Source organism: Acinonyx jubatus, chromosome B4 (assembly GCF_027475565.1).
Source record: "Acinonyx jubatus isolate Ajub_Pintada_27869175 chromosome B4, VMU_Ajub_asm_v1.0, whole genome shotgun sequence".
Taxonomy (NCBI): Eukaryota; Metazoa; Chordata; class Mammalia; order Carnivora; family Felidae; genus Acinonyx; species Acinonyx jubatus.
The window spans coordinates 15,281,561-15,308,766 of NC_069387.1; the positions used below are offsets into that span (position 1 = coordinate 15,281,561).

General features: G+C 44.5%; 1 protein-coding gene across 6 annotated transcripts in view; it reads right to left on the reverse strand.

Moving 5' to 3' along the window:
- Nucleotides 1–27,206, reverse strand: part of RSU1 (Ras suppressor protein 1) — a 274,063-nt gene that overhangs the window by 222,686 nt on the left and 24,171 nt on the right. For 4 of the 6 annotated variants that reach the window (XM_053225357.1, XM_015077841.3, XM_053225355.1 and 1 more), the window contains exon 3: nt 14,083–14,133. The exons of the other annotated variants lie outside the window; for them this stretch is intronic. In XM_053225357.1, coding sequence (XP_053081332.1) covers nt 14,083–14,133 — 51 coding nt within the window. The remainder of the gene's footprint in view (nt 1–14,082; nt 14,134–27,206) is intronic. 6 annotated transcript variants of the gene reach the window in all.

Below are 27,206 nucleotides of genomic sequence, written 5' to 3' on the forward strand. Positions count from 1 at the left end.
AACACACACACACACACACACACACACACACACACACACAAACTCACAGAAAAAAAGAGATCAGAGTTATGGTTACCAGAGGTGGAAGATGGGGGAGGGAAGGGAATTGGATGAAAAGTATTACAAATAAAGAAAAAAGAAATAAATTTAAATCTAGATTAGTTGCAATTAGGTACAATTAATAATTCAGTTGCCTGGTCACACAAGCCACATGACAAATGGCTGGTGGCTGCTGTTTGGACAGCACAGATAGAAAACATTCCCTTCACTGCAGAAAGTTCTAGATAATGCTGCTCTGGGGGGGGGGGGGTGTCTCAAACTTTCAATGTAATTCGAGTATATCGGAATTACTGGAAGGCTTCTGACAGCACAGATGCAGGGTGGGTAATGCAAACCACAGAGTTCCTGACTCAGTAGGCTTGGGATGGGGCCCAAGATTCTGCATTTTCAACAAGTTTCCAGGGGACGCTGATGCTGCTGGTCCAGGGACGACCACGCTTTGTTCAGAAAACTTTTAATTTACTGGGGACATCAAAATCATTAATCCAGTACGTATGTCCCTTCCTTCACGATATAATGCTAAGTAAGATCACCCAAATCAAGACTTCTCTGTCACCTCAGTAAGCTACTGAGACTCTGAGTTGATGAAAAGTGGAGAAAAAAAAAAAACCCACAAAAGGCAATCTAGATGGTGGATTGACCCACCCAACCTGGGGGCTATAATCCTATACTTTCCAGTCAGCTTCTGCTTCCCCAGGAAGCTAGCATCCACATCCTCAGTTCAGAGGAAAAAAGGAACACTAGAGGTCATATGGCACCCAGGCACAGCTGGGCCTGGCACACACAGAACCAGGCCCAAGAGGCGGGACTTCCTGCTTATCACTCAAAGGAACAGGAAGTACACAACCTCACTAGCTTACACACGTACCCAGGTATCCTGAGCACGTACAGGCAGCTAACCAGCAACGCCCTCAACACAGAAGCACCAAATGCCCCTAATGAAATCTCCAACATGAAGAACGGAGGTATCTTTCAGATTCCAAGTATCTGGGGATGGAACCCCTTCCATGGGAGCAGATGAAGTAGCACCAGAAGTAACTAAGCAGTATCTGTTAACGTGACTTCATGGGCCTCCAATCAACAGCATCCACCTTCTCAGAAGACCCCTGCCTCAAACCGTGCCCTTAAAAATCCTCACTTGTGGGGCACCTGGGTGGCTCAATCGGTTAAGCGTCTGACTTCGGCTCAGGTCATGATCTCATAGTTTGTGAGTTCGAGCCCCGCGTAAGGCTCTGTGCTCACAGCTCAGAGCCTGCAGCCTGCTTCGGATTCTGTGTCTTCTCTCTCTGCCCCTCCCCGCTCACATTCTCTCTCTCTCTCTCTCTCTCTCTCTCTCTCTCTCTCAAAAATAAACATTAAAAAAAATTTCTTTTTTAATTAAAAAAAAAAAAATCCTCACTCGTGAGGCACCTGGGTGGCTCAGCCAGTTAAGTGTCTGACTCTTGATTTCAGCTCCAGTCATGATCTCAGGGTTCGTGGGATGGAGCCCCACGTGGGGCTCTGAGCTGACAGCATGGAACCTGTTTCAGATTTTTTCTCTCCTCCCCCCTCTCTCACCCTCCCCCACTCTTTTTCTCTCTCTCAAAATAAATGAACTTAAAAAAATCCTCACTTGTAAGCTACTGGGGAGTTCAGGACTTTGGGGTATTAGCCCCCTAACTCTCTTGGGTGGCACCAGACCAACAGATAAAGCTTATTTTCTTCCACTGCAAAAGCTTGGTCAGTTTTTGTTGGTCTGCTGTGCGTCAGGTGGATGAACTCTCATTTGCTTCAGTGACACCCATACAAATCTTTATGGTGCAATCAGTACTGAGGAAAAAGAACAATGTAAGAGGCAAAGTTCTGAATTCCCTAGTTCATCGAATTAAGTCACTCAGCAGCAACTTCATCATGACCAAGCGTGGTCCTATGAAGAGATGCCCCTTGCTACACTTCTGGCTGTCAAAACACGGAGAATTAAATGGAGAATGCTGGGTGGTAATGACAGCACAGACAGACCAGCTGGGGTGCAGCCGATCCGGGGGCTTCTCGAACAAAAGCATCTTGTGGCCCGAGGCAAAGAAACAAAACTGAGAAGAGTGACAGGCTCTGGGAGCAGCAGGCACCCTGCAAAACATAAGGACAGGCGCTCGCCTGTGTGCAGCCCACGGAAGGGCCGGCGGGTCAGGCATTGGTCTTTAGAGCCATATGGTTGGCACCGACAGCCGGGTCCTCTTCAGCTACAAAAGGGCAGCAATAGACCATGCACCACGTTACCACCCACGGCTGCTGGGAAGCCGGAAGCCGCTCAGAACACATGTAGGTTTTCATCATAAGCACGGGTATGAAATCCGGAGCTGTGAACCCTACCCGCCACCTTCCACCAAACTTCTGAGTACTTAGAACTACGCTGTGCCTAACTATTTTTGCAGAAACACCAGGCTTTTTTGCTTTGGGGGGTTTTATTTAATCTGGAGATTCCTACAAAGGAAAGGCACTAGGCTATAGCATGAAGGCCAAGAGGATTCGGCCTGCATGCCTCTTTGTAAAACTGAATTCAGGGCTCAGCCATTGCCTCCACATGGGAAACCAGGGAGGGACTGCCACCCGCCCCAAGGGTCCAAAGAGGGAGACTCAGAGAGGGTTCTTCATAGGAACCACTGCCCACAGGCAGGGCTAAGACCAGCACATGGCCCAGTGGTGGGTGTGCTCCTGGCCCTGCAATGGGTGAAATGCTACCAACTCGCGCCGATCTCTGGAGTGCCACTGACCCAAAGGCCACACAAAGCCCAAAGACACCACCATATGGGATAAGGCAGAGCAAAATAAATCAGACAGCACTGCTTCCCCAAACCTTTCCCCAAACCCTATATTTATATTAAAAAGAGGAGACTTGATTGACATAACAAATGAACATGTTCGGTTAGACTTTGACATGCTTCTGCTGCTTTGTAAGATTTCTTTAACAGAGAAGGATAAGGGAAGGTGGCAGGTAGTTAAATGAGGCCAGTTATTAGATCCCTAAGATAAAGTGCTACAAGAAAGTTATTAGAAAAATTACGAAAACCATGCGAATACATCCAAAGGAGTGAGATTATTCATTCTCCGTACAGTGAGGGAAGAAAGATCACATAAGTGGCGAAAGCAAACGTTTCCTTGCCCCAGTATTGGATGAATTCAGTCCTGGTCAACCACCATCCATCCCCCTGTACTCTGAATGAGGTAAGGTGGGAAGAAACCAAAAGAACAGAAACCACATGAATATGAACTTGGGGCGTTCCTGGCCAGAGTAAAAGGACAGCCCCTTTAATCCTCGGTAACAGGGACATTCGTCTATTCCTACCACAGACAGGACGTCTAGACTCATTATATAGATGCCAATTCTTCCAGCCAATTAGGAATCACAGTTTTGAATGCCATTTTAATGATTAACTGTAAAGAAGAATCTCTTTAGTCTCGCATACAAATAATTACGCTCTTCAGAATTTTATATGCGAAAAAGGTCATTTGTATTTATAGTGATTAATGACTTTTGTTTTCTGGCCAAAAACACAAGGTGGGTAACGAACTAATTATATCTTAGCCCAAGAACGTTTAGTTCAAAAGGATACTAACGCTAACCAGCTTTACAGATTTCATGGGATTTTCCCCAAAGCAGCTATTAAAACAGTGAATTACAGTAGTTATGGGTTATTTTAAAACATAAAGTTTATGAAACAGTAAAACAGGTTCTCATTTAAAAGGATCTACATGCTCCTCAAGGTAAAAGTAAAATACCAAAATATCTAAATGTCCACCCAATAAAGGCCAACATCCCCCAAACCGTTATTAGCTTTACAAACGACAACAGCAATGCTACTTTCAGCTAATCAACAGTATTTACTAAGCACCACACCTAGAGGTACACATTTATTGTATCCTATCATGGGCCTCCTTAAGGTTCTGCAGCTTAAGTAATTTTACTAACCAAAAATATCCTGACTTAATTCACTGCAAAAAAAACAAAAAAAAACAAAAAACCAAAACAAAACAAAACAAAAAGCCCAAAACAAAACCCTCCTCTTTCAGCAACATTGAGAATAATCAATTCCACAAAAATCAGGGAAGAAAAGTTACAAGCAAGCGTTACAGCAGATTTTACAGTATAAAGTCAAACATGCAAAAATATATGTCCCTGGGCTATAAAAAATGTGTACGCGAGGCCAAATCTCCTAAAAAGCTGACAAGCACGGATTTCTGCTCCTCTGAGGATGCACAATTTACTTGATTTCTGAATCTTTTATTAACTGCCCAGAGAGAACCAAGCAATGGTCTACACAATCTTGAGGAGGACTTCCAAAGCTGGAATTCTTTTAGGAACATACCTGGGGAATTACAGTCCAGGGCTGAGACTTCACTGCCAGCAAGGCAGGATGTCAGCGAACAGCTTTAAGCAGGGAGCTGGGTGAGAGAAGCAGCACTGGGAGGAAAGGCAGCGGCATTCGATGGTCTGGAAGGGAGTGACATGTAGTGAAGGACAAAGGACAGAGATTTCTCTAGAAAAAGATGCCTAAGAAGTTCTGAGACATGGTGAGAAGGAAGAGAATGTGAAAACAAAACCAAAGTTCAATCAATGCAGAAAGCAAGCTCAGTGTCATAAAAAGACCTATTCCAGGCCCTTAAATATCATTATATGATACACACTCAATCCTCGAATATTTTTTTTAAATGTTTATTTAACTTTGAGAGAGAGAAAGACACAGAGCACGAGTAGGGGGAGGGGCGGAGAGAGAGGGAGACACAGAATCCAAAGCAGGCTCCAGGCTCTGAGCTGTCAGCACAGAGCCCGACGCGGGGCTCGAACTCACGGACCGTGAGATCATGACCTGAGCCGCAGTCAGACGCTTAACCGACTGAGCCACCCAGGCAGATGCCCCTCAATCCTCGAATATTAACATGAAGAGGGAGACATCAAATTCATACACAAACACAACATACTTTGCCAACAGTTTGTGTCTTCTTTTACAGTTAAGAATGACTTCAGCAAGAGAGCACGCAGGGCTGCTTCTCTTCTTTCCCCATCTTACATTTCAATGCCAAGGAAGGGAGTAATTACATGAGGAAGAAAGAGAGTGGGGGATAAATGCCCATGGCTAGAAAAATCCACACAACCTGCACCAGTAGCTTTGGGAAGGCCCCCTCTAAGAATAACACCTTTGCCTTTTAACTTCTGGAATTCTCCCTACTTTTCCATCTGAGTATGTTAAGATCCAGGGCCAAGCTTCCTCCTAGATGGACAGGGGTGGGATATTTAAACTGCACACCTACATCATTGGGAGGGGCAGCAGGGCAGTGATGAGCACAGAAGCTTGGAGGCCATGAAAAGCCCTCCACCTTCCAGCTCCAGCTACTTGATGGCTCCAGGCCTGTGGCTTCTATCAGACAGGGAGTAGGACGTCAATACATGCTAGTTCTTTGCCTCCCTTCTTTCCACGCTCTAGTCATGATGTATGTAAGGTCGGCCCTTCAGAGTCTAAGAAACTTGGGAGGGCCTTACATGTCATTTGCCACACAGTGCACGTGGTGGGACAGGCGGACTTTGTGGGGCAAGAAGAGAATTCATCTCAACTTTCTGAAGGATGAGTAAGATTTGAAGAGGGGCAGGTCCTGCAGATACGAAGCAGGTGATCAGAAAAGCATATATTCAGGAAGGAGGAAAAGGCTACAGGAAGAGTCAAAAATTAGACAAGAGGGTTCATACTAAAAATATCTGAAAAGGATGTGGATGAGTTTGCTAACTGGTGGCCAATCACATCAGAGTGGCGTTCTGTCCTAATAGGCTGACTGGCAAAGAGAAAGAAAAATTGAAACGGGAAAGGCATTCATTCTCAAGGTTTTAAGGGAATTGAAATATGTATATACTGTGAAAATTACCAAAGGGAAATCTCACTAGGACTTGGGAGGCCAGCAGGGGGAGCACACACGTCCTACTGCTTGCCAACTGTAGCCCCAAGAGGAAGAGCTGGACCTTGCACACAGATACCACTTGACCATCTCTGCCGGAGGAAGAAAGGCTTACCTCCTCCCCCTGGCAACAGACCAGCCAATGAGAGACAGTCACAACTCAGCCAATGAAAAACCACTATACTTCCAGCAACCAGTTTACCCCAACGGGCTTTTTGTTTATAACAGCATCCCCAACTTCTCCCTCTCCTCCACAGAGGAGCTGCCCCTCTCCTTTGTTCTCCCAACTTGTCTATGGTTTTGCCACAGCAAATTGCAATTCTCTGCTATTCCCGAATAAGCCCATTTTTGCTGGTAAAACAATGGGTAGTTTTATATTTAAGGTTAACGATATATATGCATTCCACTCAAAATTACAAATTCTTATTTAACAAAATGTAAATTTCAGTAGCTAAAGTAGGTGGAGCTTTTGAACATTTTTTACAAGTTATCAAAAGTGAATTTCACATTGTACTGAAAATCATCTTTTTAGGGGCGCCTGGGAGGCTCAGTCAGTTCAGCATCTGACTTCGGCTCAGGTCATGATCTCATGGTTCTGTGGGTTCGAGCCCCATGTCGGGTTCTGTGCTGACAGCTCTGAGCCTGGAGCCTGCTTCGGATTCTGTGTCTACCTCTCTCTCTGACCCTCCCCTGCTGTCACTCTGTCTCTCCCTATTAAAAATGAATAAAAGTTTTAAAAAAATTATTTAAAAAAAAGAAAGTCATCTTTTTAAAGTTTTGTACAATTTTCCAGCAAATATCTCTAAGAAATAGCACCAGTATATCTACAGTGCAAATATACTGTTATCTTTCCCCTACTCTAGGGTTTCTAAATCTGAGTTACATGCACCCCTAAAGAATTTATGGATGGTTTTTATAGGATCCACAAAACCTATGTGCATTTTTCTAGGGGCCATTGACACAGTTTCACCCTATTAAAAAAGGCTGGTGAGTTATGAAATATTAAGAACTCTGTAAGAAATATCTTAAGAAATATTAAGAACGTCTGTAAATACACCAATGAAATGTACCTCCTAGAATATCTTCTCCCACCCTTCTCCATAGTACACACATGAACGTGCGTGCGCGCGCGCACACACACACACACACACACATTATTTAGGAGAAATAGTCAACAGATAATTTAGATATAAATTTTTGCTATTCAATCAATCGTGTTTGAGAGTCTTACTATAAATAGTAAAACGAAACGCTTTTCAAGATCAGCTTCCCCAGAGAGGCCAGTTATGATCTGCAAAAGGACAGATCCAAACTGCCCCCACATTTATTTTCTCCACAGCCTGCCACATTTCTGAAATTCGCATAACTGAAGTCATTCCATTTAAAAATGGACCGTGGAAGAATTAACACACTACACTTCAGCTGGCTTCCTTGTAGCACTGAGTAGGACCCCAAGAGAAGAGATCCTAGAATAGGAACATATCAGTTTGTAGTGCGGGATCAGTGGGTCACCGCCTCTGAACTAAGGACACGTTGAGAGTCAGCTTCTCCAACTTCACCCAGTGGCCTCAGAGTTGGCTGGTCCCGGACTACAGGGGCAACAGATTCTTGCGCATGATGACCCTGCAGGCTCATTTACTAACTAGAACCAAAAGGAACGACAAACTCCCAAGTGCATGTCAATTTTTTTATAGTAAACTAACCACCGGTATCATCGGATAGATACTAATTAATAGCTGCTAGACCCCAAGATACTATGTATGTAGTTCTCCAAATCCAATCTTTCAAATGATGGCATAGTAACAAACTGATAAATGTGCACTAATTAAAAAAAATAAGCTATTGATCAAAGCCTCTGTATTATAAATACATTTATACTCTCTTAAAATGCAAACAGCAAGCTGTTTTGACATTGTCACAAGATAAATTCATGACACACAGACGATTTATTTTGCATATTCCCCCTCGATTTAATTTCATACAAGCCATGCACAAGAACTTTTGCATAAGGCATGACAAATAATCTATGGAAGAAGAACTGACTAGAGACTTCAGAACAGAAAGGTGCTGCACACTGGTGAAGGTCATTCTTATGAGTTGGGACAGTTAATTTTTCTCATTCATCTCAACAATCTATGAGCTCTGTAGAAAAGGGTTTAATTTATCAGGCTTTAAAAAAACTGCTTCATTTTCTTCAATATAATTGGATCTGCATATTCTGAGAATTACGCCATTATTTTCATGTGGAAAATGCCACTTAATTCATTTATAACAACATTTACCTTTAGCTATCCTATCAATACACATATCTACATAAAATTTTAAAACATTGTATTAACCTCTACGTATTTAAAACCTTATCTTCTATAAATTATTGAAATAGCTAAAAAAAAAACCCTAGCACTTCTTATTCATTATAATTTCGAATTCATGCATAAGCTATAACTAATAGGAAACAGTCTGTTAAAAAAAATAAAACATGTTTCGCCATAAAACTTAGGTTTACTGCCTGACTAGCCATTTCCGATGCATTAAATGACAAGATACGGTCACATTAAGGCCTCATACTGCAGCAAAACTCCTAAAAGCTCAAGGAAAGGTTTTATAGGACAGTTCAGAGTTCAAAGTATAAAAGTGAACAGTTACATTCAGAGATCTGCACTCATGAAAGGTTTATACAGAGCTGGCTGTTCAACGTTTACACACAGCGAAATGATATCCTCTGCATTTCTTACACAAAATGATGAGTACTTAAGCCTCAAAATGCATGAGTCATAAAATATAAAACACTATTGTCATATTCAAGGTGCTAGCAATATCTGTATGTGGGTTTTGCTATAAAAATAAAATTGTTTGTAAAATTAAGAAAAGCTTCATGTTAAAAAATTATGCCCAGAAATTGTTTTATCACTGACTCAGAGTGTAATTCATTTCATAAAGCATAGTATCCTTCCCGACACAGTGGTATTTAGTAGAAGAATCTGTTAAAGTACACACAAAATGCACATTTCCCTGAGTTTTACATGGTTGTTTTTCTCTTTTTGATTCAGATCAAACAAAGTCATTTTAATTAAAACTTCTATTAGGGAAGAAAATATTTAAAGAACTGTGATCTCTTTTAATGTCTCAGATTTGGCAGATTCGAGAAAAATAATACATGCCTATAGTCATCTGTTCAAATGTTTGGAGATTATCAAGATTAAGAATTTATTCTGTAGCTTTACATTTGAAAAAATACATGGTTATTAAAATCTGGTTACACATATACATATTTTAAACTTTCTTCCCCAGGAATAAAATCTCACATGTGCCAAATACAAAATACTACAGAAGGAGATAAAATTCTTCTGACGTAAAGAAGAAAACTTCGTAGCTTGAGAAAGCAGCCATAATAAACACTAAAAAATAGTATGTTGAGGCTGAATGATAATTATAGGAGCAAAACAAAAAAATAACATATATCCTTAGAGGGATCTACCTCAATTATGGCACAAGCTGCACCACGTAAATGGCAACAGCAACATACCCTACTGGACACAGCAGAATAGCCTGCAAAAAATTGAATCTGACAACACAAATTTGGTTTTTAATCTTTGGGCAAAAGACCTGGGGGGGGAAAAAATACGTATCTCAACAGTGACCTCTGGTGGACAAGTCCTAAAATGACAGCCTCAAAATGAAATTCTAAGACTGAAAACAAGTAGAAAACAAAAAGCACTTACAAAGCTAACGCTTCCAAACCACCATAAAAACCAGGTATGAGATTATGGTGCCAAATAAAAAGACTCAGCTTACACTGACTTAAAAAGCAGAGTAATGACAAAGACAAGGACTGGAACAGAGGGACAGACGCACAGGAAACAGCCTTTGAAATCACCGCTACATTCCCTTCTTCCAAAACACGGAGAGCTGGCAAGCCCTTGGGTATGTCATCTGTCTGCTCTGACTTAGCACAAAGCACAACTCATCACCTGCCAATCCATTAATCAACCAGCATTAACTGAGGGCCCAGCATCTGATGTTCACCATGCTTTTGGTACTTTTCTGAGGGTAGATACAAAACAGCATCCGATAGGGCTCCTCAGCTCAAGGAAATGATAATGCAATTACCTCAATGAAGGAATCAGTAAGTAACCTAGGCCCTTAAACATAGAAAACCACCTTTACGTGTTAGAGGAAGAGGCCCAGAAGCTGTCACATGCGTAAGAGCAAAAGGACGCCCTCCGGAGAAGTGACAGCCAAGTCCAGGGGGGCCCCTGGGGGAAGGTGTGCCCTTGCTTCCTCCTGACATCAGCGCCAGTGTTCCCACCTGTGGATTCTTAGATGCACCTGAGGGGCGCCCTCCCAGCACCTCATTCCTCAACCAAGAAGGGTCCCTATGACTACGAACGCGATAAGGACATCAATTTCCAGGACAAAAGGTAATGCTTTTTTTTTTTTTTTTTTTTAAATAAGTTTATTTACTTTGACAGAGAGCAAGAATGAGCAGGGGAGGAGCAGAGGGGGAGACAGAGTCCTAAGCAGGCTTCCACACTGCCGGCGCAGGGCCTGATGCGGGGCCAAATTTCACGAAACGTGAGATCACGACCTGAGCTGAAATCAAGAGCGTGGACACCCAGGTGTCCCAGATAATGCTCCTCTAGGGCACTCGTAGTCCAGTAGGCGTTGCACGAACCCACGAGTAAGAAACAGAGTGTGTGGGGGGGCCACATCAACTCAAGTCCCCATCCCACTTAGTCCTGACACCGCGCAGTTTGGACACAGACTGCTTGACCTCAGGCCAGCTGTCTCCTGTCAGGACCTCCCTGTCACCTACTGTTCCCCGCTATCAATCATTACTGCCTGACACAGGCAACTGCTGGCAAGCCACCACGTGCTGGGCGACAGGTGTCAAAGTAAGAAACGAATGGTCCCCACTTTGGAGAAAACTTCTGATCTGTCTGGAAAGAGGGAATAAATATCAAGCAGAGAAGGACAGGCGGGGCCACACTGGTGTAAGGGTCTGTGAACAACAGGAGTCTGGGGAAGAGAGATTTCCCACTGCCGAGGGCAGTCAGGGGAGCCTCGGGCAGAGGATGAGGAGGCAAGTCCGCGCACAGTGGAAGAGAAGAGGCAAGGTGGCACAGGTGCAGAGGCAGGGCCGGCCAGGGGAGAGACTGACCCCCCATCCGTCTGACGCACTGGAGGAGGACACACTGGCTGGAGGAGGATGGGCCAGATGAGGGCGGGTTCTGAAAATCAGGCGAAATGCACCTTCCCCCAGGGGTGCTTGCTATCACAGCACGAATGCAGTTTCAGAAGGGGCAGCCCGGCGCCATAACCTCATCTTCGCTCTGAAACCAGTCTCCCTGGGCCACGAAGAACCTGTGCTGGGCTCCCAGCTAGCACCTGCCCGATCAGAGCAGAAGGAAAGAAGGGAAAAGACTCACTCATGGCTCTGCCTTTCCTCTGAATGCGTCAGGGAGACGCTTGCATCTAGGAGAGTTGTTTCAGGCAGGGTGAGCCCCCCGGACTCTACCAAAACCCGTCCACACTGCCCCAATTCTCCCGGCTCAAATTTAAATAGTGTTGCTGTAATCATGATGAACCTCTCATAGCGACTGGCTTGACAATTTGTATTTTTTGTGAACTCAGATAGGGAAAACTACAGAATCTCGGGCGAACGAAAGGATCATGTGACTGACCACGCCCAGCTTCCCGTGGCCTCACTTGGACCACGTGGATAGGACCCGTCGATGTCAAAACCACCAACAGGGAAAGGAAGTCCGTTTGATGCCATATGGTCCCTGATGGCTCTACAGACATGGACTCCAGCATCACACGGTGTCCCCAAATCGAGGTCCCGGTCTGTGCAAGCCCGTCACTCATTCGCTAAGTACACAGGTGGAAATGTCAAACAACAGCGTAACTGGCAGACTCAGAGAAAAACACAACTACTCTTGCAAGATAAGAGCGGGGCTGAGCGGTTTATCTTTCGTGTCCCACTGGCTTTAATGTAGCAATGTCAGCCAGGTCCTATTAAAAACCACAGAAAGTGAAAGACACTGATTACAATACTAAGTGACAGGAGGGTGTGCTCAGCCTCTTAGATTTCATGCATATTTATATTTCCATCAAATGGACATATTTACTATAAATACTGGAAAAACCATAGCAAAGTCATTCATTTAAATGCCAGAAAAATAGTAAAAGATGCTAATTTGACCTTAGTGGAACAGATCGAGTGTCACTGACACTGCACACAATGGCTTGAAACAGAATTTACCAAGACGATTAATTAGAGTTTACTGGATTAGGTCAAGAGTGTCTCACGTGGGGGGAGAAAAAAGAACAAAAAACAAAAAGCAGGGAAGGAAGAGATCTGAAGTCTGAATCCATTCACAGTCAATGTTTTTAAGAGATACAATTTAACTCCATGTTTATGCCTCTCTAAATTCATCTTGTCTTAGATGCCTGGAGAAAGAAACAGATTCACCCATCTACGATTTCTGTCTTTGTGGACATGTAAAAAGAAATGAACTACAACTGAAAAAAATCTCAAAACACCTGAAAGGTTTCTTTCTTTCTTTCTTTCTTTCTTTCTTTCTTTCTTTCTTTCTTTCTTTCTTTCTTTCTTTCTCTTTCTTTGTTAAAGAACAGATAAATTAATGATGTAATAGGAACAAAGCATTTAAATGTAAACTCTTTTCGCTCTATTGATAATGCAAGTCTAACCACGGGAACCTTGGCAATTAGCTATTTTTATAAATTGTGCAACAGCTTCAGGAACTTCTCACGCAGTCTTGGGGAATTCAGGGGTTACACAGTCCACCCTTCGAGATAAAACTGCAGTACCTCTAAACTAGGACCATGGTCTCGGGGGACAGCTGGACTGTTTGATTTGAAACCCATGAAAATGGCAGCATATCAGCCAGTCGGTTAAGCGTCCAACTCTCGATTTCGGCTCAGGTCATGATCTCACGGTTTGTGGGTTTGAGCCCCCATCTCAGGCTGTTCACTGACAGTGTGGAGCCTGCTTGGGATGCTCTCTCTCTCTCAAAAATAAATAAATGAACTTTAAAAAAAAAAAAGGTCACATGAGATTTGGAGCCCTTACTTTCAGCTTCTATGACCACCATTACTCAAACGTGACCATTGTGCCACTCTGCCTTGGCCTTACAAATATGTGCTTTTTGCTGAAAAGGAACTAATCTGCCTGTTTCCTGCACATGAGGGGCCTTAACTGCCTTCTTAATTCTCAATAATCAACAGTTCAATGACAATGTCTCGAGCAGTATATAATGCACCCCCCACACACAGATTCACGACACAAATCCCTCAACGTGACACCCAGCTCAATTTCACGGGACTCAGAAAGCTCCCTAACAAATTCTCACCACATGATTAGAGAATCATTCAAGTCTATAGGAGCTAAGGCAAGCACAAGGAAGTGACAGTCAATTAGGAATGAGAAAGCAGAGTGGGTCCCTGTCACTACAATCTTTAAAGGCACAGCTCTAAGAATAAAATGGCCCATTATCACTCACCTGAGGTATTGTCATAAAAATAGCTATCAAATGTCCTCTAGGTTAACCAGGCCATGACACCACCCACGCCCCCAGAGAATTCCTCTTGGGGACCAGACTCAAAATGTGAAAAATACAGATGCAGATTGACAGAACTTCTACAATTTTGTGGGTTTCCCCCCCCCTTTGATCAGAGAAGAAAAGTATCACAACAGTTAATTATTCCCCTTTTCAGGAGAAGTACAGAGAAAGCCAGGAACTCTTACATTATTATTTGGTAGTACTTTTTTTTCATGAAATACCAACCAATCTCCTGGCCGTTCAGATCGCTGTAGCACTTACCACCCCTGAATGGGACCATTTCCAGAGAAGCAATGTCATTTTGTCTTCAGTTTACACACGTTAGGCAAGAATTCTCAAAAAAGCACAAAATACAGGGCAATATGCTCATGCATCATAGTGTCACCAAAAACGATTTTAGGTTTCCCCAAATATCATCTGTCATGAGTGTCTTCAAAGGAAACAAAAGAATCTACGGTATCACAATATTACCTCAAAGTCAGAAACTGTCTAACAAACGATGAAGTTAACTCACTTGTTAGCTTGTTATGGCTGAGGACCAGTTGTGTGATGTGGGATAAGGAGACTGTAAAAAAAAAAAAAAACAAACAAAAAAATCACAGTCAGTAAATGTACACGAATTATCCCCACACTCCTACAAGGTAAAGCGTTAAATTATTTTCACAGGTTGAAATGCTACCACTCACAAAAATGGAAGCAAGCCTTCATGTAACACTGTTAAATGTTAAGCCAAATTAAGAAAAGTTATACAATTAACACGGCAATTAGCACAGCAAGTTAGAGCTAACGAGATTGATGTCACAGGATCAAACATTACGAGGGCCGACTGGCTTTGCTAGGCGACCTGTTCTGCTGGTCTTGCCTGAGGCATCCATCTCAATAACGTGTGCCAGTCAGAAGAAGGGTCCCCAGAGCCTGGAGAGGCACAATGCCTTACCTGTACTCAAACGAACATCAGGGGCGCCTGGGTGGCTCAGTCAGTTAAGTGTCCGACTCTTGATTTCTGCTCAGGGCATGATCTTGCGGTTGATGAGTTCGAACCCCGCATCCGTGCTATCAGCACAGAGCCTGCTTGGGATTCTCTCTCTCTCTCTCTCTCTCTCTCTCTCTCTCTCTCAAGATAAATAAACTTAAAATTGTTTTAAATCATGTGAAGACAGAAAGATCATGTCACAATAAACAGGTAGCACAGTACTTCATCTATGTCCATCGGCAACCCAGAAATTCTTCTACACGCTATCAAGTGACTAATATACCAAAAAAAATTCCTCCGAAATTATTTTGGTTGATGTTGCCACACCGCTGCACATTGTTCGCCAGTTTCAAATAGTATTGTGAAGTTTTAAACTAAAAAAGAACAGACTTGCTTAAAAGAAGGTTTTCCAACCATAAAGAAAGAAAATATACACAGATCCACCAGGAGAAAAAAAAAAAAGTCCAAGAAGAAAAGTGACCTGCCTTCCATTTTGGGTTCTAAAGCCCCACAGGACGACCAGCATATGTTTTAAATACACATTATACGTAATAAGCAAACAGATTTAGGCATCCTTCCAATATTCTTTCTCTAAGAACATTATTATATTAATGCAGAATTTCTTCCCTAAGAAGAAGACAAAACTGTTTCTCAAGCAAAGTCTTAGCATGCCTGCAAGAGAATGAATAGATCACTCCTGACCATAACTTGTGAGTATTTTTTTTCAGTCCTCAGAAAGTTATAGCAAATTCAAAATGCAGTACAGAGACCTATGCTCCTGCCCTGAACCATTAGAGATTATGCCACAGGCCCGGTGGTGCATAAGCTCGGAGTATTCGTACGATGACATCCTATGGCAAACCACAGCACAGCCACCCAGGCCGAGGACTTCCTGTCACCCGTCGGAATCGCCTAATCCTTGGCCCTCACCCGTCTCCACCAAATGTCCCAATCATTTGTTCTAGAGAAAGCAATCCGGTTCACGATCCCGCTGCACGCAGCTGCCGGCCCTCTTAGGTCACCTGTCGCCTGCATTTCTCTCTCCTGGACTTTCATGAGCTTGGCAACTGTGAAGGCTGCAGGCCAAGTTATTCTACACTATGTCCTCCGGGCAGGTTTGTCATCCGTTCTTAGATTTAGGTTAAGCATCTTTGGCAGGAGCGTCGAAGAAATGCTGTGCTCTTCTTCCTATCAGGTGGCACACGATTTCAGTCCGTCCTGTCACTGATGATCTCCCCTTGATCACTTCCGCCTGCCAGGCTTCTCCACTGAAAATGTATTCTTTTCCCCTTTGTAATTAATAAAGGGGAGAAGCGGGGTGAGGAAGGGAGAGTACTTCGTGTTTCACGTTTCCTGTTCCACATATTTCATGATCCCCAACCAGGATAATCCTTACCCTCATGGTACGTCTGGCAATGTCTGGAACATTTCTGATTCTAACAACCATGGCCACTAAGAACCTAAACTTTCCCATGTGGCTCTCACTGCATCCGTATTAGGACAGCACCAGTCTAAAGCAGAGGCGTCTTGAGGGCAGGGGCCAGGACGCTTCTAAGCATCCTACGAGGCACAAGGCAGCCCACTGCCTTGCAGGAATGTCCAGAGCTAAAAAACAGTGTGGGCGCTCCTGCAAAAACAGTTGGGTGGAGCAGGGTTTTAACTACTCAGGATCATCCAGTCCAAACAGTGTGGCTGTTGAGACACTGCAATGTACTTCTTTATTTTTGTAGGGCTTTGTGATTTCCTATGGCAGTCAATGGATTATTATCTATTGTTATTATTCATGTCAGTGTTCAGATTGTCTGATTTGGCCACAGGGAGCCCATCCAAGCTGGCTGCTGTCCTTGTGACAGGTCTCCATTGCTCCCTGAGCACCTCCCTGCTTGCTGGCACAGGATATCCCGGATCATCTTGTCCTTTTTCTGCCACAGCCCTGAAATCACCATTTCTCTAATGAGCCCTGGGTCCTTTTTGTGGAAAATGGTATTTATAAGACACAATCTGAACACCAGATGTGCTCACTGCTATTTGGGGCTCAGTATTCTCAGCTCCTCTCAGTGGACAGAACTTGCACACGCATACACATGGACATACACGCGCGCGCGCGCGCACACACACACACACACACAATCTATACCGATTCACTATTCAAAACCTTGAGTTCACAACAATACATGCAATTCTAATACAACATCATTCGGTTCATTCTAGCTTTTTCCCTTTCCATATTTGTAATTCCCTTCTCTAACATGAGCACCCTGGCTTCCATTATCTCTGACCTACTTACCATGTAATCAATAAGCCTATATATAACTGCATGAAATGGAATTCTGTTACAGCTGGGCCAGGACGGCTCTATGCGTATTTGCAGGGGGACCCGGAAATCTGGTTCTGATGCTTGGTCAAGATCGGGACAAACAGGCTAGTTAGAGATGTACAACGTTCAGCTTAAACTTGAAACCCCCAGGGTCAGCTTGTTTACACTGTTTAGGGATACGGAGGCTGATGGCTTATGCCTGGCTATGAGGTCCGTGCCCAGTTGGGCATAAGAGACATTGCTGGACATTTCTGCCCAGGCTCTCCTCAAACACTGATTCCTCACTCACGTCTTGATGGTTCATAAATCTGGAGAGCAACATCCTGAGCAACTAAGAAACGACTCTGGGAAGCAAACCCAGTGAGCCGCTCAGGCCCCAGATGTTCACCAATGCTTTCTCACACCTGGTAAGCCGTATCCTGTGCCTTTATTAACTCCTCAGGTGAAGAGCCTCTGTGGAATTGGTGTCCTTTCCACTATTCAACTCAAGAACCAATGCAGTAACCAATCTCCCCTACCTCCCTCCCTCTTTCTGGGACACCTTTGCTTTGCACTCTGCTCAGACTCCCCTGTTCACCTGCCCCTGCACAGCGACACGCTCCTTGTCCTGCCTGGGCTCGAACCTCACGGGCCAGGCTCCCCCACCTGCACAGATGCTCACCTCTCCCCACACAGGTTCCCACACCCCGTTCTAGGCCACCAGGCCCTCCTGACCCCAACCACCTCTCTTTTTCTGTCCCACTGACTGGTTTTAGGATTGAAACATTAAGAAGGGGGAAGAGAAAGGCAATGGGGGAGGAGACGAGCATTTTCATGGTTTTTCAAAAGAGTCACAGTGGTGGCTTCTCCCATGACGTTTAAGATTTTAAACAGTGCAAAACATCTTGCACATTTTGAAAGTCAAGATTCCTTGTCCACCAATGAAGCATTCCTTGATCTGAGGTATACAGTCTGATATGGGGGGGGGGGGGGGGTGGGGAGGAGAATCTCAAACAGCTACCCTCATACCAAACCAGATGAAAAAAATTTATAGATGTACAGGTTAAGGTTACGGTCACCTTCATGTGACAGCAGGCCACAAATAACAAAGAGTACACACAACGGGGGTTTGTCTCTCACTCACTCGCAGGCGATCCTGTGTGTGCTGAGCAGGAAAACATCAGGGACCTTGCTCAACCATCCCCAACACATGGCTCCCACCTCACGGTTCAAGATGGCTGCCTGAGCTAAGCCATCCAATCTGCATCCCTCTCAGGAAGACAGAAAAAAAGAAGGCTTCCTCCTTCTGAATACTTCTAGGAAGCTGCACATGGTACTTTGACTTGCAAGCAATTAATCACAATTTTGTAATACGGTGAGGCCTCGCTGCAAGGGAGGCAGAGAAACGTAGTCTTATGTTCCAGGGGACCTTGTGGCAGCTAAAAATCAGGGGCAGAAGGTGGGGCAAACTGAAACCAGCAGACAACGAGCAGCCTCACATACTAGCAGACCACTCCTCTTGAGCGCCACAGGAATCAATGCTGATTACAAAAGAAAATGAACAATCTCCCATCTCTTCCTGTCCTAATGTTTCCTAAAATATCACAACTAATTAGAAAAAAACTTTTTCGGCTCTTTCTCCCAGCCACCATTCACAATGGAAGGTTTAGTTAGGGAAAGCGGATTCTTTTCAATCATTTCCTCACGTCCCTTCAGCAAGCATTTAGCAGGAGAGAAAGTGACAAAGTTTACAAGCTGTTTTTTCTGGTTTAATAAAGAGAAATGCAGTTGTGGCTTCACCTGATAGCATCGCGAGGACATACTTTTTCTCTCATGCTATTGGGACAGAGCTACATGTTAAAGTAGGTGAGGTGGGGGGGCTTGGGGGGGAATTAGAGCAGTGAAGAGCAAGCTAATAAAAGGTCTTTGAGAAAATATTTAGGGCAACAAAGGACTCCAGGCCGGGTATGCGGGGAGGGCAGTTAAGTTGGACAGAATCAGAATCACAGAATCAATCACAAAGCCTGGAACAGGCAAAGACCGAGTTGCGACAAACGTATTTATACAGTCCGCCACTCCCCTCCACTTGGCAATGGTGAGCTCATTGTGAGGCTTGTATAGAAACTGTGCTGTTAAAAAAGAAGGGAGAAAGGGTCTACCAAAATAGAATAGATTATTTAAAAGCACAAAAGCCGCCATGGTCAAATCCATTGGGAAAATGGAAGCAGGTTGTACCCACCGACCTACCTTGCAAATCTTAATCACACTCTAGGAGATCTTTCACTGTGTGAATAACATACTTTAGCGGTCCCGCTAGCCACAACCCATCAAGCACGAGCAGCACCAGAACAGGGCGAACAAACTGTTATTAAAATTCCTCAAGTAGTATTAGACTATGCCTTGCCTAGGCATTTTCAAAGCAGAATATATTTCAAAAATCAACCAGATGACTGCAGAGTGTGTTGACATACACAGTTAAAGCCTGCGGTGTCTTGCCCATCATTCTGCCTCTAGCCTTTAGAAATGGCACTTGGGTGAATAATGTTCTTCAGGCCAGAACGAACAGTGGGCAACAAAATTGTTGTGAAGGAGGTATTAGTGGAGGAAAGGAGGGATGGGTGAGGTTGCTGGCACTGGACACGTGATTTATGACTATTTCTTCTCCAGCCAAGAATGGAATCAGCAGGAAAATGCTCAAAAAGGAACCGGCCGGTTAAATAATTTCACAAGAAATATAATCAAGGACTCATTCGGGCACTCAGCACACTCAGAATGCTAACAGGCTCTACCTTGGACATTCTCTACGAAGTACCATCGGCTATGCGTCCTGCTGAGTCTGGGGACGTCTTGGATTATGCGGACTGCCCCTCTCGAAACTGTCCCGGTTTGGATGGCAAACTACGTAGTTTCTCACTTCAGGGACACAGAACATGCCCCAAAATGCTAAAATGGAGGCTATGAAAGGAACAGCGACACAAGAGTAGCAGATTAAAAAGGACCAAAGGTAGTTGAGAAAGAGGTGTTACTTATTATGGGGTGACACATCCAAAAATGCTTTAGGGCAGAGGGTATACCTGCAGGACCCAGCAACAGGAGGTTATGGATGCCATCCCAGGTTTCCCTGAGCCAACAGATGGAAAACAGGCAAAGTACAGGACTGGATGGGGCAGCCAGTATTTTAATGGAATCAATCCGGAAAACTCAAAGACCTAAATATTCCTAGGAAAAGAATCGTAATTTCTAGATAACACATGGAAGCAGATATTATTATTATTATTATTATTATTATTTATAATCAGTTTGGGGGCACCTGGGTGGCTCAGTCGGTTAAGCACCCGATTTCGGCTTAGGTCACGATCTCGCGGTTTGTGAGTTTGAATGCTGTGTTGGGCTCTGTGCTGACAGCTCAGAGCCTGGGGCCTGCTTCATATTCTGTGTCTCCCTCTCTCTCTGCCCCTCCCCCACTAGTGCTCTGTCTCACTCAGTCTCTCTCTCAAAAATAAATAAACATTTAAAAATATATAAGAAAAAACAAAATCAGTTTGGCTTTGTCCTTCTCTCAGCATAAAGTAGGCAGCATAAGAAAAAACCACTTGATGAGATCCACAGCACCATAAGATGACATTACAGCCTTGTTTTCAAAATAACCTAACATAACACAGTGATGGGCCCACTGGAAATTGTCTCTACGTTTTCTATTCGGCAAATGAGAAGGCAAATGTTTCCTCTGGTAGCCCTTCAGAGAAGGGACAAAGTTGTAACTTCACAGAATGGCATTTCCATCCAGAGGGAAAAAACAAAGCCAGTGTGAACCACAGGGAAGGAGACCTGAAAACACGCAATATGATATGGGACCTGAAGGATTCTGCTATCTTGCTATAGGTCAGAATTGGCCACCTCTGGATTTCAAATAAAAGGTTCTTAACTGGTGACAGAAATTGGACTGGAATTCCCAGTTTACCTCAGAGACTGCGTCCCAAAGGGAAGAAGTCAGAGAGACACTGCTATCACCAGAGGGCAAATGGTTTACCCCTTTCTGACAGTTCTTGTGGAGATAAAGACCGCCATATTTGAAAAACTACCATACTTCTGGATATTCAAAGAGGGCGGCCTTGTTTGGCAACTCTGGGGGCATGATTCAAATTCTGTGCAATGACAGATTAGATCACAAATAGTGCCCTCCATTAATTCAATTCCCCCCAAAGTTGTAGGCCAAAAAGAATTGATTTGAACTTGAAATATAGGACGGTTCAAATGGTTTTTCCACTTTGGCTCCCCAGTAGTCTGGAAACAGCCACAGCCCTAAATAACCCTGATTCGGAGACTCCAAAGGGATGTGGAAGCCAGCCAGATGTCAGCATCCGAAAGCAATGCTGACCAATTTGGGTTCTGCGTCTCCATGATGCATGATTAAAATGCCTGCCTGTGTCGCATGGCTGAAATTATTTCACCCCTGGTAGTAAGATACAGATCGGATCTTCTTAAATATGCAGCTTTTGCCAATATATCAGAGTGAAGGCAGAAAATAAAATGTTCAATACTAAGATATAATACAAATATCATATTCATCAACACACCCAGAATCATAAAAACATTTTTTTCTGAGTATTGCTCATAACTTAAAACCTAAAAAAAAAAAAAAAAAAAATCACCAGGATATGAAAGCTTTCCCTTACTTCACAACTAATTATTGAAAGTGAGTTGAAAACTCTCCGGTAGCAAGGTTTTGAAGCTGCTTGACTAAATTATACTATTTGCAGATAACGGGTCTAACAACTGTAATTAAATTGCCCTTTCATTCAACAGGAAAGCAAATGAATGTACGTGACCAAAGAATTCACAGGTGTTGAGAACCCCCGTGAGTGGGTCACTGATTGGGGGCTTTCTGCCCACTGGGACATTAAGTCAAGAGATACTAGTCCCGAGTCACTGCGTTATTAAAAAAGTGGAGGCCACACCATTCCTGTTCAAACGCGCCACCTCCCAGTCTCTCCTTTGGGAAAAAAATACAAAGAAAATCTGTACTTCTGAAGATGGCTGGGAGAATCCAAGAGAAAAATAGGCCAAGTCACCTAGGGTGTGCAGTCATTAATTGCTCCTGAGGTGTTAAGGAGGGCCGTATTAACACATGCTCAGTGAACTGCAACTGTTTTGCAGGACCGAACTTGGGTAGTGTGACAGGGACAGCACGTGAGTGGGGCACACTGACTGCCCTCGACAAGATTACTCTGTAATAATAAGGGGATGCAATAGAACACGAGGCCACATTGTGGAATGTAAGTGCCATAAAGGAGATACGCTGATTTGAAAGCCCCGTGGAAAGGGAAAGGCTTGAAAATTTTTTCAGGGTTAGTAAAATCTTCACGGTCCAGACTCAATTTTATTCTGCATCCACCTACCTACCTACCTGCGTGTTGTTACAATCTACACTACTTTTTCTAGCATAAACCACGTTATTGGTGTAATGAAAAACAGGTGCAGCTTTAGAAGTCAGTTACAGCATCCTAGAAATCAAAATGCTGAAGCCCCTCCCATTTTCTAGGTAAGGAAACTGCGGCCCACAGCGGCCAAGTGGTTTTTCTGGAGTCCCGCAGACCACTGGACTTGGAACTAAGACGACAACTGAGGTCTTCAGATTCCACCCTGAGCTGCTGCTTTCCAAGACGGTGGAAATTCCAAACCATAATAAAAAGTATAAACGTGAATGGAAAACTCTGTTCTATCATCCTGAATAAAATATGACAGTTACATGAAGGGACTCAAAACAAAGAATAACCAAATTCAAGCAGTGTGACATCCAAATCGTACTGCCATGAGATCCTGAGAAAATCACTGGAATTTTCTAAGGTGCAAACTTCTCATCTTGAAAATGAAAGGCTGAATTAAATTATGGGACTCTGTGAAAGAAGCAAGAGTGGAGATAAGAATGAACTAGTATTTATGTCACGCTTACTACATCAATGTGCTATGCTGGGCACTTTAATAGCATCAAAACTGTTAAAACAAAATAAGGGAGTGACCACAATAGCTCAGGTTTGCCAAATGCTTGAGAGATAGCTGGTACCATCCTGGGAACTGTATCACCTCATCCGTGCCTCACAGCGACCCTACATGCTAGTACTGTTATTAATCACCTCCCGCCCAATTTTAGATCAGAAAAATGAGGCAGAGGGCGGTTAAATAGCTCTGCCATGGTTTCAGAGCTCATCAGCAGAGACAACCCTTCAAAAGTTGTTTCCAAACTAAAAGCTGATTAATTTTCACTCTGGTGTTTATTGGCCAAATAAAGCAAATAAATGTCAACAAGAGGCCAACTGTCCGACATTTTTAAGACATTCGAAAGATTTAAAAAAAAAAAAGCAGCTTAATTCATAGGTTCGTTTTTTACCAAAATCAAGAATGGTTAACATCAACACCACAAGAAACAACGAGTGTTGGTGAGGATCTGGAGAAAGGGGAACCCTCTTACACTGCTGGTGGGAATGCAAACTGGTACAGCCACTCTGGAAAACAGTACGGAGGTTCCTCAAAAAGTTAGAACGACGACCACATAGTCCAGCAATTGCACCACTAAGTATTCACACAAAGAAAACAAAAATACTAATTCAAAGGGATACATGCACCTCGATGTTTAGAGCAGCATTATCTCTAAGAGCCATGTTACGGAAACAGTCCAAGTGTCTGATGAACGGCTGAAGATGTGGCACACGGGTACAATGGAATATTATTCAGCCGTAAGAAAGAACGACATCTTGCCATTGACAGTAATATGATGGAGCTGGAGAGCATGATGCCAAGCAAATGAAGTCAGAGAAAGACAAACACCATAAGGTTTCACTCATATGTGAAAGTTAAGAAACAAAACAAACGAGGCAAACCAAGAAACACAGTCTTCGCTAGAGAACACACTGATGGGGACCAGAGGGGAGGTGGGTGGGGGGCATGGGTGAAACAGGTGATGGGGATGAAGGAGCGCACTTGTGATGAGCACTGGGGGTTGTTTGGAAGTGCTGAATGGCTCTCTCGTACCCCTGAAGCTAATATAACACTGTACATTAAATAACTGGAATGTAAATAAAAACTTTAAAAAGACCAAGACACCAACAGTATCAAATATGTGTGCTTTCTCCATTTCAGACAACATGGTGCATTCTTTTTTTTCCTTTTTTAATTTTCTTTTTTTTTTCGATGTTTATTTAGAGACAGAGCACAAGAGGGGGAGGGGCAGAGAGGGAGACACAGAATCCGAAGCAGCCTCCGGGCTCCGAGCTGTCAGCACAGAGCCTGACACGGGGCTCGAACCCACGAACCATGAGATCACGACCTGAGCCAAAGTCGGACACCCGACCGACTGAGCCACCCAGGAGCCCCCACCATGGTGCAGTCTCAACTTCCATGTGTCCCTGCGGATAAACAGGGAGGCAGGGCACAGGTATTTTTTTTCCTTTCCAGGGTGCGACGGCAGACATTGCTATTTCCTCATTTCTCTGGTTCTCGGCTTCCACTGCCATCTCTGTCCACACGTCTTACTACCCCCCCCAAAGCCCCACGTCTCCCTGCAAAGGCAAGTCCCCTTCAGAAGCAGGACGAGCTGGAGTCCTACCCCTGCTGCCTACACAACACAAGAGCCATGTGGTTCCCCGAGCTGGAGCGCTAGTCCTGCCGGCCACCAAACACTTGAGGACCCTGTGCCACCTGCTCTCACTCACACACAAGACTCGATTTGGTCCCGTGCCGGTTCATCTTGTTTTCACTCCTGGCTTTCAGCCTCTCTCTCCACATCGTCAGACACGGACCTCCGAGTGTAGTAAGGACCAGTCCTGGCAGTCAGCCTCCAGGACAGACCCACGCTCAAACCTGGGCCTGTCTCCTGTGACCCAGTACAGCATCTCCCTAGACCGCCCCCTGGCTCGTCATGTCTCCCCACACTCCTGCTCCGATGCACCTTTCCATCTGCCTCCGCCCTCTCCATACACGGATCCGGCCAGTGGATGTGTTCCAGGGGACGCCACCACACCCTCCCCTGCGCCCATCACGCCCAAGACCATTCACCTCTTTGCCCCCAAACTTCCTGCCCTACCGGAGCTCACACAATGAGATCTTCCCAAATGCCCGAGCCTCAGCTTAACACACACACACGATTTCCTAATTACCGACCGTAACGGCCACCAACTCCGCACCGGGCACTACACAGACGCCGACTTTCATTCAAGGAACGGCGTGGTAGGTTTCCCATTTCCCCACTGACAAAACGGAGGCATAGGGACGCCGTGAGCTCTTTCTCAGGACACGTTACTAATAAATAGCAACACTGGGATAATTAACTAAGACCATGCCTCCAAAGTCCACGTGCTGAGCCAGGACATGATACTCTCTCCTTAGATCAATCCTCAGGGTGTCGAAATATACCCAAAGAGGAAGCACTGCAACAACGAATCTCTCTTTGCACAGAAGGTCTAAGACTCTAAGTGAAGAAGAAAGGATGGCAGACAGGGCCAGGTGTGAGAGGACCTCTCTACGGTCCCCTTGCCCACGGAAGCCCGTGCTCCCTCACCTGCGCTGTAGCGGCTCTGGAGCAGGAAGCTGGGCTCCTGACTAAGAAGCCACTGTCCAGCCTTCCCTCCCGAGGCAAGGAACAGATCGTCCCCGAGAGCCCCGAGGAGGGAGTGTGGCTTTGCCAACACCCTGACTTTTGGACTTCTGGCCTCCAGAAATATAAGAAAACCAATCCCTGCTGTCTTAAACCATCCAGTCTGTGGTAATTCATTACAGCAGCCACAGGAAACTAATACACCTGAACTTAAAGGAAAACAGTCTTTTCAGCACCTAAGAAGGACTAGGCGTTTATGTAGAAAATAAGACTACCAGCAGACCTGCGGAAAGCAATGCTTTTTGTCAGAAGAAAACAGTAACACATTTACAATACTCCAGGAAAAGAAACTGTGAGTCTTTCTATCTAGTAAAATGGACTTTCAAGTAAAAGCAGCACAGGCTTTCACCCATCAGCAATATGTACGAATTCTGGTGTTAATATCCTCATGACCCCTACTGAGGAATCTAACAGGTACAAGTTTCAGAACAGGTACAATTGTGCGGGCTCTTCCCAAGGGAACCTGAGTGTCTGCTCTCCTACCAAGCTAAGACCTCCAAGTGCTGGCCACCTAGCTCTGAATAAGCGGATGAGGATGATACCCCAGGTGGCAGAGAAAGGAATGAAGAAGAACGGAGATCCCTGGATGTCACAGGAAGAGAGATGCCCACTGACTGAGAAGCGCACGTCTTGGACTGTGCTGTGAAAGGGACTCACTTTTTCCGCGCTTTAAGCCACCCACCAACTTTTTGGTGGGTCTTCTGTGCATGCAGCTTAGCCACTGACTCCAGATAATCGCCATTTCCCCTCCCACAGTGAAAACTTCAGAAACCCGCACAACAGCCACATCTGTGTTACAGAACAAGCCATGGGAGGTGGACAAGCTGGGAGACTCCAAAGCTCAGGCTCCCAGAGCGCAGGCTGGAAGACTCAGGTAGGTGCCCGTCCGCAGTAGGACAGAAAGCCGAGCGATCAAGGCCTGGAGCCTGCCAGATTTAAAAACACAGTGTGTGTTCTTGGGAGATGGCAGAAGCCTGGCAGCACATTTTAGGAATCTTGATCCCCACATAAGAATAGAGAACAGACAGCCATAAAAAACCCAAGGACAGGAGCACCTGGGTGGCTCAGTTGGTTAAGCGTCCACTCTTGATTTTGGCTAAGGTCACCATCTCGTGGTTCGTGACGTTGAGCCTGGAGTCCGGCTGTGTGCTGACAGCCAGAGCCTGACTGGGATTCTCCCCCTCCCTCTTTCTCTGCCCCTCTCCCATTAGCGCACGTGCACACTTTCTCTTTAAAAAAAAAAATTAATAAACATTAAAAAAAAATCTAAGGACATAATTTACAACAAAACTAGAAGATAAAGTAACCCCCAAAACTCCCACATACAAGTGGCTCAGAACAAACACCCCACAAGACCAACATGACATCAGCATCTGTGATGAAAGCAGAGACCGACAACAGGGAACCTAACAAGCCTGGGAACACTGACCCCTAAAGAACTAACCAAGTTCACTAGAAAGGGCAGTGCACCAATCTGAGGGAAGCAGCCAAAATTGGGGAGGGTCTGTCCACTGCAACAAAGGAGGGCCTGTAAGACCTGACTGGACAGGACAAGCCCAGCCCCTGTGACCTGATCACCCAGCACTACCTTCCAGGACAAGCCTATATTCAAAATTAACCAAGACAGGGAAAAAAAAGGGAACCAGTGTAATATTATGATTTATGGTAAGTACTTATTTGGTCGTCCTCCCCTTTCTGGAACAGGTGTTAAAACCCTAG